Source organism: Simochromis diagramma, unplaced genomic scaffold, assembly GCF_900408965.1.
Source record: "Simochromis diagramma unplaced genomic scaffold, fSimDia1.1 OVJJ01000596.1, whole genome shotgun sequence".
Lineage (NCBI taxonomy): Eukaryota > Metazoa > Chordata > Actinopteri > Cichliformes > Cichlidae > Simochromis > Simochromis diagramma.
Window position 1 is genome coordinate 11,534,633 of NW_024387245.1, and position 16,588 is coordinate 11,551,220.

The following is a 16,588-nucleotide window of genomic DNA, read 5'->3' on the forward strand; positions in this document are numbered from 1 at the left end:
CGCCGCTATATCTTAGTATGATTTAACTGTAATTGAATGAAACAGGGAGTTGTTACTTTTTTCAGCTGGAGGCAGCAGAAAGCTGTTAAAAGTAATTACCTTTCTACCTGCTCTGAATGTCTGCTTCCTCTCGCTCTCATACATTATATGCAAAAGTGTCGACTGTTATATGCAAAAAAAAAAAGAAAAATTCTTCAGTAATAAATCGCTTTAAAGTAAAATAGTAAAACTGATTTATTTTGGATGTAATTTTGCTTTAGATTAAAATAAAGATACTGAAAATCATTTGCAAAAGAGCATATGGAAACCTTTATTTATGGCAGCAAATACACACATAAGTATGTGAACAAAGACTCGATGCATGTCAGTGATTGTGACAGTTCTATGTCCGAGAACATGTAAATGGTAAATGGTAAATGGCCTGCATTTGTATAGCGCTTTACTCAGTCCTTAAGGACCCCAAAGCGCTTCACACTACATTCAGTCATTCACCCATTCACACACACACATTCACACACTGGTGATGGCAAGCTACATTGTAGCTACAGCTGCCCTGGGGCGCACTGACAGAGGCGAGGCTGCCGGACACTGGCGCCACCGGGCCCTCTGACCACCACCAGTAGGCAAACATGGCAAACATGTACTGACAAAACGGTGCGTTTGTTGTGTATTTTGCACATAAATTCACATACTTTGACTTGCACAATGCTTCATAATAAAAATAGTTCCCAAAATACTTCCAGTGAATAAAAGCGGTACAAAAACATTTTGATCTGACTGTGATCCAAGTTGGATCAGAATGCTTTCTGTTTCAGATAAATGTTGAGTTGCAGACTAACCGTGTCACTGTCTTCCCAGTCTTAGGTTGTAAAAATCCTAATCTGTGGGATCACAAAAACTTAGAGCACGTGTCAACAAATACAAAATGTATTCTTGTTATTCAGTGTCTTTATTGCAATCAAATCAGTTCATCGATGAGCAACACTCGTTATAAATAAATATATTTAACCTTCTAAATAATACAATATAGAACAGACTTTTACATGAAATACAGCAGTGATCATATTTTACTGAGGCATATAAATACATGTAGCCTTAGTTATAATGTAAACAAATGGATACAATTAGCTTCCTCATTCAGTGCTGTTTTAAAAAGAGAATTCTCAGCGTCTTTACAACAAGATGATAATAAACAAGTCCTCGGACACACACACACATACACGCACACACAGAAACACACACACGCACACGCAGACAAAGAAGATCCTTAACTATGCACCTATCCAGCGTTTTCCCAGTTTGAATACAATACCAGCACAGTGGCTTTGGATATCTACTGATGCCAAATATACCAAATATCTGATGCTGATGTTAAATTGACAAGCTGTATTACTCACTCTGAGAAAGAGATTGGGAAATATTATTACATTTTTTATTAGAATGATATATCCTGGCTCTAAATGTAATGTAATGCATATATTAACAGTTTATTAAATGGCAATGGGAAACAAAGTAAGTTTTTTTGTTTTGTTTGTTTGTTTGTTTTTACATATATGGTCTTGTCTTATTTTAGCTTAGTGTGAGAGGCATTGTTATATGCTGCTGTTATTCAGTGTTGCACAAGGTTCTCATTTTCTTGCTCTAACTGTGCACTTGTGTGTCAGTTGTGGAGTGGAGCTGGCAAGAGACTGAGATAATATTAAGTGACTAAGCCTGCAATGAAAGCTACCCAACGAGTGTTACATTGAATATAATGTGAAAGCAAGAGACAGAGAGACGCCAACAGGGAAAGCAACCATGTCAAAGACCTACAATTGTGGTATTTCACTTGACCACGTTTTGTCAAGATATAGTGCAAACATACAAAGAAAACATGTTGCTGCAACCGCTAGCAACCTCTGGCCTGCTATTGAGTAGTGGCATGGTTATGGCAGTACAACACTGAATCAAATCAAATCAATTGAATCGTGCCACTTATTTCTGCTCCAGCTTTTTGAATCATGATCGGACAAATATCTGATCCAAGCGCTGGATTGGTGCATCTCTTTAACATTTAACAAGCTAGTGTTTTTGAAAGAAATCTTCGCACATTAATTAACTGAACATGGTTGCAATTGTGACTGTAATTTAACTGCAAAATGTCTTTGGTGCTCTGCAACTTTGTTATTGGAAAATAGCCAGAATACAACCATTTGGCACCCAGTTTAGTTGGTGTCCACTGTTGCAAAGAAACGCGTCACATACAAGTTGTGCTCATCAGCACAGACTTGATTGCAGCATGTTGGCGATCTGTTTGCATTTATAAATGACACGGCAGTTATTTGCAAACCTTGGCGATTGCAGTCAATTCAAGTCAGACCACAGTTGTTTGGAGACAGGTTCCTCCTACAATGTGACCCGTGTAATCGCCTTGTGGTCAAAACTGGTTGCCCAGAGGTTAAGACTGTTAAGCACTCAAACTCTGGTTGACTAGTTAGTGGCTGTAACTACTTGCAATTGTTTCTTTGCTTTGCAGTTACTGGGTAACTGTTGAGTTTTGCAAGTTAGTTGCAAGAAGGTTGACATCCTATTTTTACGCTAGTGTTGCTGAACCATAAGTCAATTCACAGTTCTCTCTGTCTGCTTTGTGTAACTTCATTTATTTTTCTCAAAACAGCCTTCCTCCAAACATCAGTCTTTGAAATTGAGTGTGAAAATTACACTGGATTTTTCTTGCTCAACATTTATCCAAAGTGTGGCTGGATGAGGACTTCATATTTTTTGTGCTTTTTTTTCTTCTTGTCTAAACTCATATCATACCCATCTTTACATTTCTTTGGCTGATTCCAGATTGTCCGTATTCCTCTTCCTTCCAATATGCAATAAAAGTCTTTTAACTGACTCAGTCAATAGATCGCGATCACAACTGTTCACTGAACCTTGCTCTGAGAATTAAAATGAAATATAAATGTAAGTGTTTTGTGGGAAAGACATGTTTTATCTTCAAAGCTTTGACTTGCTAGTAATATGAATTGGAAATCAACAGTTCAAATGATTAGGGCCTACCTTAGCTGTTCCTGGCTTCGGCTTTTCTTTCTTTTTGTGTGTTTAGTCAATGACTGACACTCTCTATCCCTCAGAGTTCCAAGGGAATAGCTGGATCCCAAAGTATGACTCTGATCAATAGGATTCAGCTCCACATCATTCCAAACATGCTACAAGACACGTATGTATATCAAGGTAAGAATTTACATCTGCATATTTACAACATGCAACTGCTCTTGTGGTAAAACTACTACAACTACTGACATATCTAACTAAACCCACGTTATATGAATGGGACGGTAATTGTATACTGCTGTAAACAGTTAACATGCTCAGGATTTTTCTCACTTTCAAAGACTAGTGCAGCATCCAGTACTCACTGTGTCAGTTGTTGTAATGGAGGAAACTATGTGCAGCTTGGAGTCTGATGACTGTCTACTCAGCACGGAGTCCCTTAAGGAGGATTCGCTGAGCGATACTGATATGCAGTCTTTCCTGCGAGCTTGGGCTAGGAAGTGCAAGCAAGGTACTTTTTCTGCAAGGGTGATCCTGTTGAAAAAAAAACATGATTTTTTTAACAAATTGTGCCATTACGTTTCAGAATTAGTTTGTCAGTTAATTAGATGATCACAGTTACCTGTATTTTGAGTGAATTATGGCATAGATTACAGGATTGTATATGGCTGATGACTTGGCTATAACAGCTGGGACGGCTTTGGAATAAGGGCTGAGAATGCCTCCATATCTGATGGACAGAGATGAAACATGATAAGAGATGATCATACTTATACTGTAGCTTGAAATGCTTTAAGTAAGGGTCTTCTACTACCTGCAACTCCCTGCAAACCAGGGTCTACCAAGCTATTTTTACATATCCTAGCATTAAGTGCTAACGTATCATATTTACCCAGCCCATGCTATGAGGGTGACACATGCATAGGGGGACCAAGAAAGCACAAACACTATGATGACCACAAAAGCAATCTTGGCTAGCTTCCATTCAGTTTTGATGGAGTGCTGTTGGATCAGTGTGGACTTCCTCACTTGATTGCCCAACTGCTCCACATCTCTATAAGAAGACAAAGAATTTTGTGGTCAGTAACATATTATAAGACTTTAGAGGGTGAAATGAAGGCCAGAGGTGTGGGTAAGGGGATCTTTAAAAGCAGCACATACAGCGATCTACTGAGAAACTGGGATCTCACTTTGACATTTACCACCTTTTTAAACATCATTGCACATGCATACACTTAGTTTAAATTGAAGTCCCAAACTGACCAGGTGCATGTGAGCATTTACAGTGTGCCCTATGATCTGAAATATGTTGATGGCCGCAAATCTCCTTTTAAATTATGCTGAAGCAGGCATGTGCTGGAATGCTTTACAGCCCAGGCAGTCAAAGGGAAAGGTTATTAGTTAGATGTCTCACGAGCTTGCAGTAGAACTGCACTAATTGTCCTATAGAACAAATTGACTATGTACAATCCTGCAAATGTAGACAGAAACATTGAGATGCATGATCCTGCCCTGATGACCTCAGACTTAAAAACTTGAGTTTAGTCCACTAAAAACTGATGCTTGGTCCCTGGGTTGTAGCCAAAAACCTGACTTTCATCACTTCTTGCAGTAGTCGCCATAAAGGTGAGTACTGTTTATTGGAAAAGGTATTTTTTTCCCCTTTTTTTTACTGGCTTACATGCAAGCGGCCAGAATGGGACTTCCAGCAAACATGTATTAAAATGACTTCCTAAAAACAATATTAAATTATGCATATTCAGAAAAAAAGTAATATTTATAATATTGAATATTATAAATCTATTTATCTAGATGTACCTGCTTGCTTGGCGAATTGCTAGGAACATGCAGAGGTAACAGTAGGATATAATGCCAAGAGGGATGAAGAATACGAAGCAGCACAACATCAAAGTGTAACTTTTATTGGCTGGAGTGGAGGTCACATAGTCCCATGTGCACGAGGTCATCAGACCTTCTGGTATATATGAACCTTTAGAGAAAAAAAAGTATGATAAGGTGGACGCTTACTTAAAAATTGGTAAGGAGGGAAAAATTAAGTCACTTACTCCATCCTAAGAGTGGTGCGAGGCTCCAGGCTAATGAATATAGCCACACGAGGGCAATAATGAGGTAAGTGCGTCTCGCGGAGGTCCATTGTAATGCCTGCAGAGGTTTGGTGATAACAACATAGCGGTCTATAGAGATGGCCAGAAGGTTTATCATTGAGGCGATTCCAAATAAAGCACCACAGAAGGCATATATTTTACATCCTGCAGGGGGAGAGGAAAAAAGTGCACATTTATTTATTTATTTTTGCTCTCTGTTAGACTGGTGAACACATCTCCACTAAACATTGTTCCACCATCAACAGATTCTAACTAAAAAAAAGGTGCTATATAAAGTAAGAAAGTGTATACTTTATTTATCCATTGGTTGGGAAATGTCTTCGTTACAGCAGTTAAAATTAAGTTATGGTATGTAGCTCAATAAGATTACAATATGAACAACGTTTACGTAGATATATGTGTAAAGGATAAAGATATTTAATATTAAATGTAAATTATTTATACAGTCATGGTAAAATGAAAAGCACAACTCTAAGGTTTTACATATCAGGACATAATAAATACAATCTGGTCCTTATCATTAGGTAGATACAACCTCATATAAGCTGCAAGAACATCATTTATTTAATAAGAAACTAAAATGCAGAACTGAAACAGAAAATGCAGTGTGTGAAATACTAAGCACATCCTTGTTGCTTCGATATGAATAAAAGGGAAAGTATCAGCCAGGCACTGTTAATCACATGAACTTGATTAGCTGCTCATCAGCAAATGTGAGCACCTCTATAAAACCACAAGTTTGTGATAATTTGCTGGTCTGCAGCATTCAGGTTTCCCACAATCTTCCCAGAACTGGCCCCAAGGTTAGGCCATGCAATGCTTGCAGAATTTGCAAATATCTCATGAACTACATTTCTAACTATGTAGGCCTCAGTTAGAACATTAAATGTTAAAGTTCATCACAATACAATTAGAAAAAGACTGAACAAGCGAGACTTATTCGGAAGGATTGCCAGTACAAGCCTCCTGGTTTCGAGTCTGTGTGTCTTCCCCTGTTGAATCTGAACAAACCGCAAGACTTGTGGAACAATGTCCTTTGGAGAGACACGACCAAAGTGTTTGGTCACAATGATCAGTAAAAGCTAAACACAGCAAATTAGCATAATCCTCATACCAGCTGTGGTGGTGGAGAAGTGAGGATTTGGGCTTGTTTTGTAGTCACAGGACCTGGGAACCTTGCAGTCACTGAGTCAACCATGAACTCCTCTGTTAACCAAAGTGTTCTAGAGTCAAGTATGAAGCTAAAGCTTGGCAGAAATTGTGTCATGCCGACAATGATCCCGGGCACATCAGCAAATGATTAAATGTACAGCAGCATGCCTAAAAAAGAATCAAGGAGTTCCCATGACCCAGTCAAAGCCCAGACCTCAGTCTGCCTGAAATGCTGTGGTGGGACCTTAAGAGAGCTGCACATAAACAAATGCCCAGAAACCTCAGTGAACTAAAGCAACATTGTGAAGAAGAGTGGGCCAAAATTCCTCCAGAAAGATACACAGAAAAACACTGATACTGAAAACTACTACTTTAAGTTATTGTTGGTTGCATGAGCTACTGAGTCACGGGGATATCATAGCCTTTCACACACTGCTTCTTCATGTCGGCTCACATTTTGTTGTCAGGTTCTATTTATCTCATTCTAAGACCTGATATAATTATTTGTATTATCCTCTGATATGCAAAACCTTGGATGTAGGAAAATACCTGTTTCTCCAAAAACCCAACCCTTGTAAAGGGAATTGACAAAGAAGATGGGTGATTGTGTAATTGCCATGAGGAAGTCACTGACTGCCAGGTTAATGATGAAGAAGTTGGGGGGCGTCCGCAGCTTCTTGTTGCTGAAACACATTAAAAGCGATTAGTACCCCACAAACCAGTTTTACTGTCACACTCTTCATTGTAACATGACCGGCAGGGACATTATTACTCCACCACAGTGCTCATTGTGTGTTCATCATGAGAGCTTTTGTTTGCCCTGGAGTTGTTTGTAGACATGGCCAATTCGGTGTGCATCCAATAGTTTGTATGTTATAGTCCCGCTCAACAAAGGAATTACAAAGTACTAATAACACCAAATAACAGTGTCAAATACATTTTAGATGAAATGCTAGCACAGCTTCAATAACAATTGATTTTTTTAATGACTACCTTGTTACAGCCTAAGGACTAAATCAATCAGTTACCACATGTAAGTATTCGTTAAAAGTCACTTGCATTATTATTATTAATACATTCTATTGTTTACTACATTACATGTTAATAGGATGTAATTATATTTTATTTTATACTCTCATAACTAGAGATGCACCAGTTACAATTTTGCCTGATTCAGAAGTTTGACTTTATAAAACTAAGAATATGCAAACAAAAACAAACTTTTCTTCAATGGAAAATATTATTTTCGCTTTTGTCATTAGAATTTCAACCACTTGTATATATTTCTGAGGTTTTCCACATGATTTTTGTGATTTTTGACTATAAGTAAGTAAAATTTATACATTAAAAAACTTCTCCACAGCTTCTTTATTTCAAGTAAAATACAACAATTGTAATGGGCTATATGCTACATGTTATCTAGTGCTTAAATAGCTGTAGCTGCACAGTAATCACAAAATCAAAACCTGACAAGCATGTCTTTGGACGGGTTCAAATCTAGAACTTGCTTTAAGGTTACTAAAGCGCCACTGTGCTGCCCAGATATTTGTTATACTGGCTAACTCATAACTCATCTAACAACACTTTAATCTCGATGTCTTTTTTTCACTGCAACCTGCATCCACAGATATATTTTTTAATGCTCACACACCCACACACATAAAGATGGACGTATCAGAGGGTACTTCAGGCTCAGTATCTGGCCTGAGTGAACTTCAAAACAGGGATGCTAGAACTGGAGATTGAAGATGCTTGAGAAAATTTGCACACTGTAGCCTTGTCCTCCTGTGGATCCACCGCCTCCAGGAGGGTCTGTAGGGTTCTGGTGCAATGAGCATATTTAAAAGTAGAATGGCAGGAAGCTCCCACATTACTTTTAAGATTAGGCTTCAAACTTTCCTTTTTGACAAAGCTTATAGTTAGGACTGGATCAGGTGACACTGAATCCTCCCTTAGTTATGCTGCAATAGATTTAGGCTGCTGGGGGATTCCCATCATTGTTGGGGTTTGTCTATATTATTTTAGGGTCTTTGCTTTACAATATTAAGCACCTTGATGTGACTGTTGTTGGAAATTGAGGCTACATAAATAAAAGTGAATTGAATAGAACTGAATTCTAACAGATTGGTACAGTCTACATCTGCAGTAATGCGAATGCTGTACTGGGCAGCTGTGGTAAAGAGAAATCTGAAAGCAAAGACTTAAATATACCAGTTGATCTACAATCCCACCCTGATATACGTAATTGACAGAAATGACCTTCCTCTGCCTGGCCTCTCCCTTACAGACAGGATGAGGAGCTTGGTCAGTCAGCCAGGGCTCAGAATAGAGCCACCTCAAATGGCTCACTGAAATTATTTAAAATGTTATGAGCACCATCAAATCCAAATGAATAGCAGAAAATTCATCCATCCATCACATTTTTTGTGTAACCACAATTTAAAAACACTCAGGGTGCCATGTGAAAAGTAAATAAGTCACATATTTTATAGAACACAAAAAAATGTATCAAATATTAAAATATTCCAAACTTATTTTCAGATCCGCAAAGATGCAGCTCTAAAAGATAAGCATATTTGTTCCCATGATCATTTCCATGTGTAGGGTGGCTTACCAGTAAAAGGCATACATGACCAAGGCGTTCCCGGTAACGCCCACTGTTCCAATCACAGAAACAACGAAAGCAAAGATGTAGTGAACGTGGTCCTGGACCTCCACCAGCTGATAGAAGCCACGCTCCACGTCCATTTCTGTGACTTCAACCACACAGACGTCAGCATCAGTGGATCTTTGTGCACAACGGTTTCTTTCAGACATACACACAATATTCAGCTTTGAGCTGCTTAACTCCCCAGCAAAAAATATTATGATCAACAACTATAATACTGCATGTGAGGCTGAAAACAGACTGCAAGACTGCAACACTTTACTTAGTTACTGTTTCTGTTCACTGCATTTGATTTTTGTGGATTTCTCTTCAATAATGTGCCATCTAAGCATCATCATAGGATTAATCATGTCAGGTTTGGTGAGAACTGTTTTTTTCCTATTCCCTAAAGGTCTTGAGGTTATATTGTGATATTCTTTTGTATCAATTGGAGGATTGTTTTGATATTTTATATACATATTAATTTAGGTTAATGTCAACATTTAAATTGTCCACATACTTTTACAAATTGAGCTTAGAGTTTGATCAGGCCATGAAATCATCCTCAGCCTCAGTTCTTCATGTCAGCTGATCCCAATGCCAGCCCACGTCCATCTCACATGCTGTTTAGGCTGCTCAAAACTATTGCACATCTCCAGCCAGCTTCGTGACGTCTTTTAAAATTAGATCCCTCATTTTAAAAACACTGCAGTAAACTGTGATGGTAAATTCAGTTTTTCAGTCTAGTTCAGTTTTATTTATAAAGCACCAAATCACAACAACAGTGGCCTCTAGACACTTTATATTGTAAGGTAAAGATCACTGCAATAATTGCTGAACATCAGTGTATGTGCAAGTTGATTTTGTAAACAGCAGGTGTTAGCATATAGCTTAAAGCTACACTGATTTGGGGGTAGCTTTAAATGTTTTCACACTTCCTGTTCATAGCTGTCGTTTCTTACATTTAGCACGCAGTAGGGAGTAGTTAGCACCAGCTGCATTCCCACTGAAAACTGTTTGTGTTGTGACACTGGGTAAAACCAGTGCACTAGGAAGTGTCTAGATTAAAAACTCTATAATCTAGCTGCTTTGGAGATTTCCTTTCCCGCATGCATCTTTGTTGGTTAATCTATAGAAAAGCTCAGAGCTGAACGCACATTTGAAAACTACTTTAGAGAGCATGTCTGTACACTTTTAATCTTATGGGTATATCATGGGGCCATGTGTATTACCAACAATGCTGCTCAAAAAACAAACAAAAAAAAAATAGTGAGGGGAGCTTTTCTTTCTCAGGGTTACTGAGCAGATGTATACAAGTTTATAGAAGGATCTGAGGTTGACATCATTGGGTGGGGTAAGAAATCAGACACTAAAAATTTACATCTGGCATCTTTATTTTGTTTAGGTTGCTCTGATTTTGTTTTCTTTGTACATTCTGAGACTTTTTAATCCTCTTTAAATTTCTTAATTTCTTTGATTTAAGATTTAATGACAGGAGAAATTGACCATTAGCTCAGTGTCTCCTCAGTGTTGGGACGCACACGCTTCCCTATGCAGTGGAATAAGAACTCATGTCTGTTAATATATATGCACCACAAAAATCTTCTATACAGTTCAGAGCTTTCATAAATCCGGTCATTCTCAAGACACATATTTCAAAATTGATGTCTCTTTAGGAGCTGAGGTTTAGCATGGAAGCATAACAGCATTTTGTTTAAATGTCAAATTATAGTTTTTTCTGTAAATAAGAAATGTTTAGTACACAGATGGCATAGATGAAGTCCAGGAATTTCTGATTAAACAGGGTTATGTTTTGTTAATGTAATGGAGTTAATACCATGTAATATTAACTGCATCTTCAGAATAAGAAGAAGTTAGCTACCGGTAAATCTGACACTTTACTGCATTAATAATTTGATTGTTTAAGAACAAGAACAATGAGTCTGACTCATTGAAAATTAAGTTAAGTGATAGCACTATATTTAATCAGTCACAGCTGTGGTGAGTCTTATTGATATTGCATAAATTGTCTTTGCAATGTTTTTTTGCACACCTTTTAAAATCCACTAAATGTGTTTATGTTTTTGAAATGATGGAGCTGAATTTTCTTTTGTGCTATTAACCATGATCATACACATAGACATGCCACAGAGTGGGTGGAGTACACATAGACATGCCACAGAGTGGGTGGAGTACACATAGACATTCACTGTACGAAACCAACATGTTGATCTCTTGCTATCCTCTCAGCAAAGCCTTTGTGCGTCAAAGGAACTTAAAATGACCACTTACTTCCCCACATTAGGCATCAAAGCATTGTTTCATATGAAAGGCTCAAGTCACATAAATTGCATGCACATCTAATCAATGTCACTGCTGAACTTGCATTGTCTGCTTCACGTAGTGCTCCTTGCTGACATGGTATGCATCTGTCCTAATTCAATTACTGCTCATAAGTATTTATTTAAATCCTAAATAAGAGTCTCCCTGTAATAACAGTAATAATTTCTTTAAATAAACTTCAGAGGAGTTTGCTCCATACTACTCATGCAAAACTTAATAAATTAACAGAACATTACTTTACCGTTTTCTCCAGAAAGCCCCTTTGTTCTGCGGCAGTGAAGCTGCACAGCGTATAATAGTGAACCCCCCCCCAAATCCAAATGCAGGCTTCTGCTGCTGCCAGTGCTGGATAGAAGATGAGAATACCCAGAAGGGCAGAAAGCAAGCAAGCAACGCACTGACCCAACCTCCCCTGCAAGCTTCCCATCACACACAGCTCTCTTATGGCAAAACACATCGATCAAGCTGGTGTGTGATGCGTGCATGAGGGTGTCCATGTGCTGCTGTTCATGTGGCCGGCGCGGTCAAGTCAAGACATTACACGTGACAGATTTTTGTGTCTTTTCCAAATTTTGTTTTCCTCTCATGCACATTAATAACTGCATGTCTGATACCCATTGCTGGAGCACAACGTGAGCCCAACATCTAAAGCTGCTTTCAGAGGAAGTGAGGAAATGACACACCCCAGCTCTCTGCTGCATCCCATTGGGTGCTTTGAGAATTAGGGAGAGACAGATTGGGGTTTTTGAAAAGCAGCAGACCATTTACAAAGTGTCATACATGTTTCCTGCTCATCCTTGTGTAAAGAGAAAATGCTCAGATAAAAGCCTCTCAGTGTTTACCTCATGCTGCCAACTGTAGCCCATCCTCATCTATACCCCCTTTTCTTCTCTGTTGAGACTCAGTATGGTTACATTCTAGCCAGAGGAGGCTAAGCCTTTCACACTTCTGGGTCACTGCACTTCCTAGCGAAACCTAGCAATATGTGCCAATTTCCAACCACTTAGCCTCAACAATAATAACCCCTGACATAATACCTCAGGGAGGCAGATGTTAGTTGTTTCATGCACTTTTGTTGGGGTTTTTTGTTATTTATTTATTTGTTTTGGGGGCATTCTTTGGCGTTTTTTCCATGATTTTCTAGGTCAAACGATACAGTTGTGATGACCAGCTGATTCACTGGAAATGCTTTTAGTGTCTTGGGTACAAGGCTTCACTGTTCTCAGCATGTAGATGAGACAAAGAAAGCTTTCAGCAATTCTGTTCTGTTAATCAGAAAGGAAAACATTAATGTTTCCAAGTGATGGTTTTCCAGGAGGGCAACTTAGTGTAAACATTCAGTCCGTCGAAGCAAACACAACCTCATTGTTAACTGGAAAGTTTTAAGGTGATTTTTGTCCAGGGAGTGAGCATGAGCACGACTATTTTAAGCTGGGAGACTCTAATGTGCTGCCATATTGTCCGACTTCTCTATGGCACGAGGAAGACGCTGCACTTTGTGAGTAGCAGATGTGTTGATCACTAACACTGTTTAGACCAGGAGGATAGTATTATACATAAGTAAGTGCCTTGGTTTACCAACACCAACACATACTTACATTGTAAAATTCTGCCTGTGAACTGTGGATGTAAGAGTCCAACTGAGGTCAAGGGTTGGAAATTAGCAATAGCTGTAAATGGTCCGTATTGGAAGTAGTAGTAGTTAAACTGCATTGTTGATATTAAATAATAATAAATAAATAAATAAAAACCCAAAAAATAACAAAGCACTTGTCAAAGTCATTCTAGAAGAGCTGATGAAATAGCTGGTTGTTTGCCACTTTTGCCTCTGGTCACCCTGCCACAACTATCAAACATCTAATTACTGTCAAAGCAGTCTGTCACCTACGTCACCCCGTCTAACGTGCAAAAAAGACAAGCACTGTACACTTCAATGAGGTAGCTTGTACTTGAGATTTAATGTGCCCGAGATAAGCGGTAGAATGAAATTCAAGATGTGCATGTAAGAGGTCTCCTTAAATAGGTCTAAAAAAGATATTAAATGAAGTACTCACTTAATAACAATGAACCGTTTAGTTGTATGGCACTTATAAAAATCAGAATCACAAAAATCAAAGTAAACCTATGAAAATAGACCATGCAGGATCCAAATGGAATGTTAAAACTAGAATGAGATACAATGTGATTGTAACAAACAGGTTAAAGTTAACATGAAAATCAAAATTTTTAAATAATAAGATGAAGTTAAGCTAATAATGTCAAAATGTTTAATCAAACTAGCTTCTCAGTCTTGAGAACATTGCCTTAAATTTATTGCTATAAAAGTCTTAAGTTCTCCTGTTTATAAATGCTTTTAAAAGGTGCACTCTGTGGTGTCTGTTCACAGTACTTTTTCAATGTTGCCTTTATGGCTGGCAGTTGTCGCAGGATTGCTTGAACTATTGTTACTGCATTAGATTTTCTACCAGGCTGATTTTTAGCTGAATTTTATTTTTATTTTTTTCACTCTGTGTAGTCAGCTTTGCCCATTAACTGTTGCTTTGAACAAGTATCTTTCTTTAGTATTCAGTAACACTAACAAGTATTGACATGTACTTTGACATGTATGAATCTGAATTAGGGAGTTGTTATCTAGATGTAATGTGTTCTCCCACTGGAAACCCATAATGTAACACTTGTCAGAGTTACTCCAGATTTGGATAAGCTCTGTAGTCCTGTTGTTAAGAACTCATAGGAATGAGATGTTATTAATAAACCCAGTGGCACAAAGGACTCTTTAATGAGCTGCAATGAGAAATCAATAAATTGTAGGTATTGATTGTTTTACCTAATGTCATTTGCAGTGAAGACCATGCAGCTCATGAGAACACAATGATGTATTTATAGATATTTTATAGCACGCTTTTAGATTTTCTATACAAGAGAGCATGTGGATAAAAAAGCATGGACACATATGGTACTAATAATTTTAAAATCAGTTCTGCTGTAGTTAGAATAATATGTTTTGTTCAAAAGGGGCTGTGGGTGGGTGCTATGATGTTACTGATAGTGAACTTTATTTTATTCATAAGGTTTGTTAACAGAGTTGCCAACGGCTCCTTAAAAAAATGGAATAGTCCCTCATTCAGAGAAAATATTACACGTTTCGTATTGAGCTGAGAAGAGACGCAGTTTGTCCCGGACTTTCGCTATAATGAAAAAAAGACACAAAGGAGTTATTCTGTCGTTATGCTGCACAGCTTCCTCTTCTTCTCTCATTCTCTCCCCTGCCTCTCCTGTTGCTACTTATTTCATGAAACTGATCAATGATCAGCCCATCAATGATCGGCTTTTCTCTCTTGTTTATTTATCGCCCACTTTGCGCCAGAAAGAGGAAACCAGCAGATGTCACGCTAAACAACAGCAGCACGTTTAAGCTTGATCAGCTGTTGTTAGAATTTATTTAATGTTAACTTCTAGTATCAGCTGATGTTTGCTGGAGCCACAGCTGTAAAGCTGCTGGTCATGATATCGGTTTGGATATCTGGTGAGAGGGAAACATGAGGATGAAACCAGGAGATGTCCTTACTGAATCATCAGAGCTGAACAGGTGATGGAGAAACAGGTTTACCTTTTAGGTCACAAGGGAAGTTATGAACTGTTTCTGAGAGACAAATAACACCAGGATCCTTTTCTAAGCAGCTGACAGCTGGTAACTGTGCAGGGGCGGGTCTAGCAAAGTGTTGCCAGGGGGCCAGGCAGGGCATTAACAGGGAAAGGTGGGGCACAAGGAAATACTTTTCTTTCTTATTCTCATTTAAAATATCTAGCTTTTATTAAATAATTATCTAAATCTTACAACCAAAGTTTTTATCTGACGTAAAATGTATAGAAATCATACATATACCAACAAGACAGTGTACATCACTATCACAACAGCATTTGTTTTCATTCAAAGGCTTTATGGCTTTAATATCTGGTGGGCCGGTCTCTAGTCAAAATGCCCGATTTTCTGTCCCAGTCCAGCCCTGCAGGTTAATACTGGCAGTGTCACCATGCCAGCTGACTGTATTTCATCATCAGCCAGTGTTGTTCTTTATCAATATTACCAAAGTTTACCATAAGGCAGCAGAGAAAGTATTTACTTGCTTTCAGGTTTTATTCAAATGTTAGTCTTTTCAGTTGTTTCTCCACTTTTTTCCTGTTTCAAAATCAAACACCAGTTTGTGAGAAGATTATCTTCTTTTTTTAACAGGCAGATAAAGTTTTACATTGGAATTGGCTAATTTGTCAATTGTTTGTTACAAATGTTCGTATTTTAATATTAAAAAATGTTTTTCCCCAAAACACATGTGCACTATATGTCAGTAAAAATACTATGCAAATATTGCTGTCCTTGAATGCTGAGTAAACACTGTCAAAGCACTGATTGTATCTCTTGTACTTTATCAACGCAGTATCTAAAAACTTTGCACTGTAGTGGTTAAAATCTCATTCTAATAAGAGTTAAAAGCGCATTCAGTTATTAGGTTTACAGGGTTATTGAATTATGCTTAACGGTCGGTAGAATTTTTTTTTAAACATTATCTGCCAATTACATCTGCCACCCCTCTCCAAATCTGTGCCCCTACCTGGCCCTAGACATGCCACTGTGAGCCGCCATCCTTAAATCACCTTTGGGCTTTTGGAGCCTTGACCTGACTTTAAAAAAAAATAATTGGAAAAAAGCACTATGCTGCTAAAAGATGAAAAATAGATATTTGCAAAATTCTGCCTAAATATGTGTCAGGCGTTGTGTGGAGGCAAGGAAGAAGGAACCCAAACGCAGGACTGGCAGGTAGGTGAGGTTTATTATAAGGAGTGGGTGAACGGACACTGACTGGCTGGACAACTGAATGGCGGACTGAACTGAGGGAACACACGGGAAGGACAACATAACATCAACATCAATGACACGACAGTGAACGAGTAGAAAGAGAGGGCTTAAATACACAGACTGATGAGGATGATAATGAGAGACCGGTGAGTACACAGCTGAACATAATCTGGCTAATGACACAAGACGAGCTGACACAGGAAAAGCAGGAAGTGAACACATGGAAGTGGCAAAATAAACTGAACATGAACAAAACTGAAAACACTGGGTCACCGACCCAGGAACCCTGACAATATGTATTTTACCTGGTTAATGTGTGTGGCGGGGCGTGGTCTGCAGCGCCGCTGCAGGGGAGGCGGACGCACCTGAGCGGCACCCGCGATCATGCCTCGCCGCCTTAACATCTGTGCTCTCTATGCTGTTGTG

At 38.5% G+C, this 16,588-nt stretch overlaps 1 protein-coding gene across 2 annotated transcripts; it reads right to left on the reverse strand.

The window, feature by feature from the left end:
- Positions 1-930: 930 nt before the first annotated feature.
- opn4xa (opsin 4xa) lies at positions 931-12,345 on the reverse strand. Of its 2 annotated transcripts, none has more exons than XM_040000884.1 (10): positions 11,549-12,345; positions 8,932-9,067; positions 6,867-7,000; positions 5,106-5,309; positions 4,858-5,029; positions 3,932-4,093; positions 3,662-3,769; positions 3,405-3,573; positions 3,046-3,194; positions 931-2,924 (listed from the first exon to the last, which is right to left on the reverse strand). In XM_040000884.1, exons 1-10 carry the CDS (start codon positions 11,802-11,804, stop codon positions 2,900-2,902), a joined length of 1,515 nt encoding a protein of 504 aa, XP_039856818.1. In that variant the 5' UTR covers positions 11,805-12,345; the 3' UTR covers positions 931-2,899. The 2 variants fall into 2 exon arrangements, with proteins under 2 accessions (XP_039856818.1, XP_039856817.1); XM_040000883.1 differs by having other exon boundaries at positions 8,932-9,073.
- Between the last annotated feature and the right edge of the window lie 4,243 nt (positions 12,346-16,588).

Excerpts from the sequence above, each read along its gene's own strand:
- opn4xa (XM_040000883.1), bottom strand. The coding sequence starts at position 11,804 with ATGGACACCCTCATGCACGCATCACACACCAGCTTGATCGATGTGTTT. Across the intron at positions 5,310-6,866 it reads TTGGGTTTTTGGAGAAACAG|GATGTAAAATATATGCCTTC; the intron begins GTATTTTCCTAC and ends CTCCCCCTGCAG. Across the intron at positions 2,925-3,045 it reads CGAAGCCAGGAACAGCTAAG|AGCAAGGTTCAGTGAACAGT; the intron begins GTAGGCCCTAAT and ends TTTAATTCTCAG.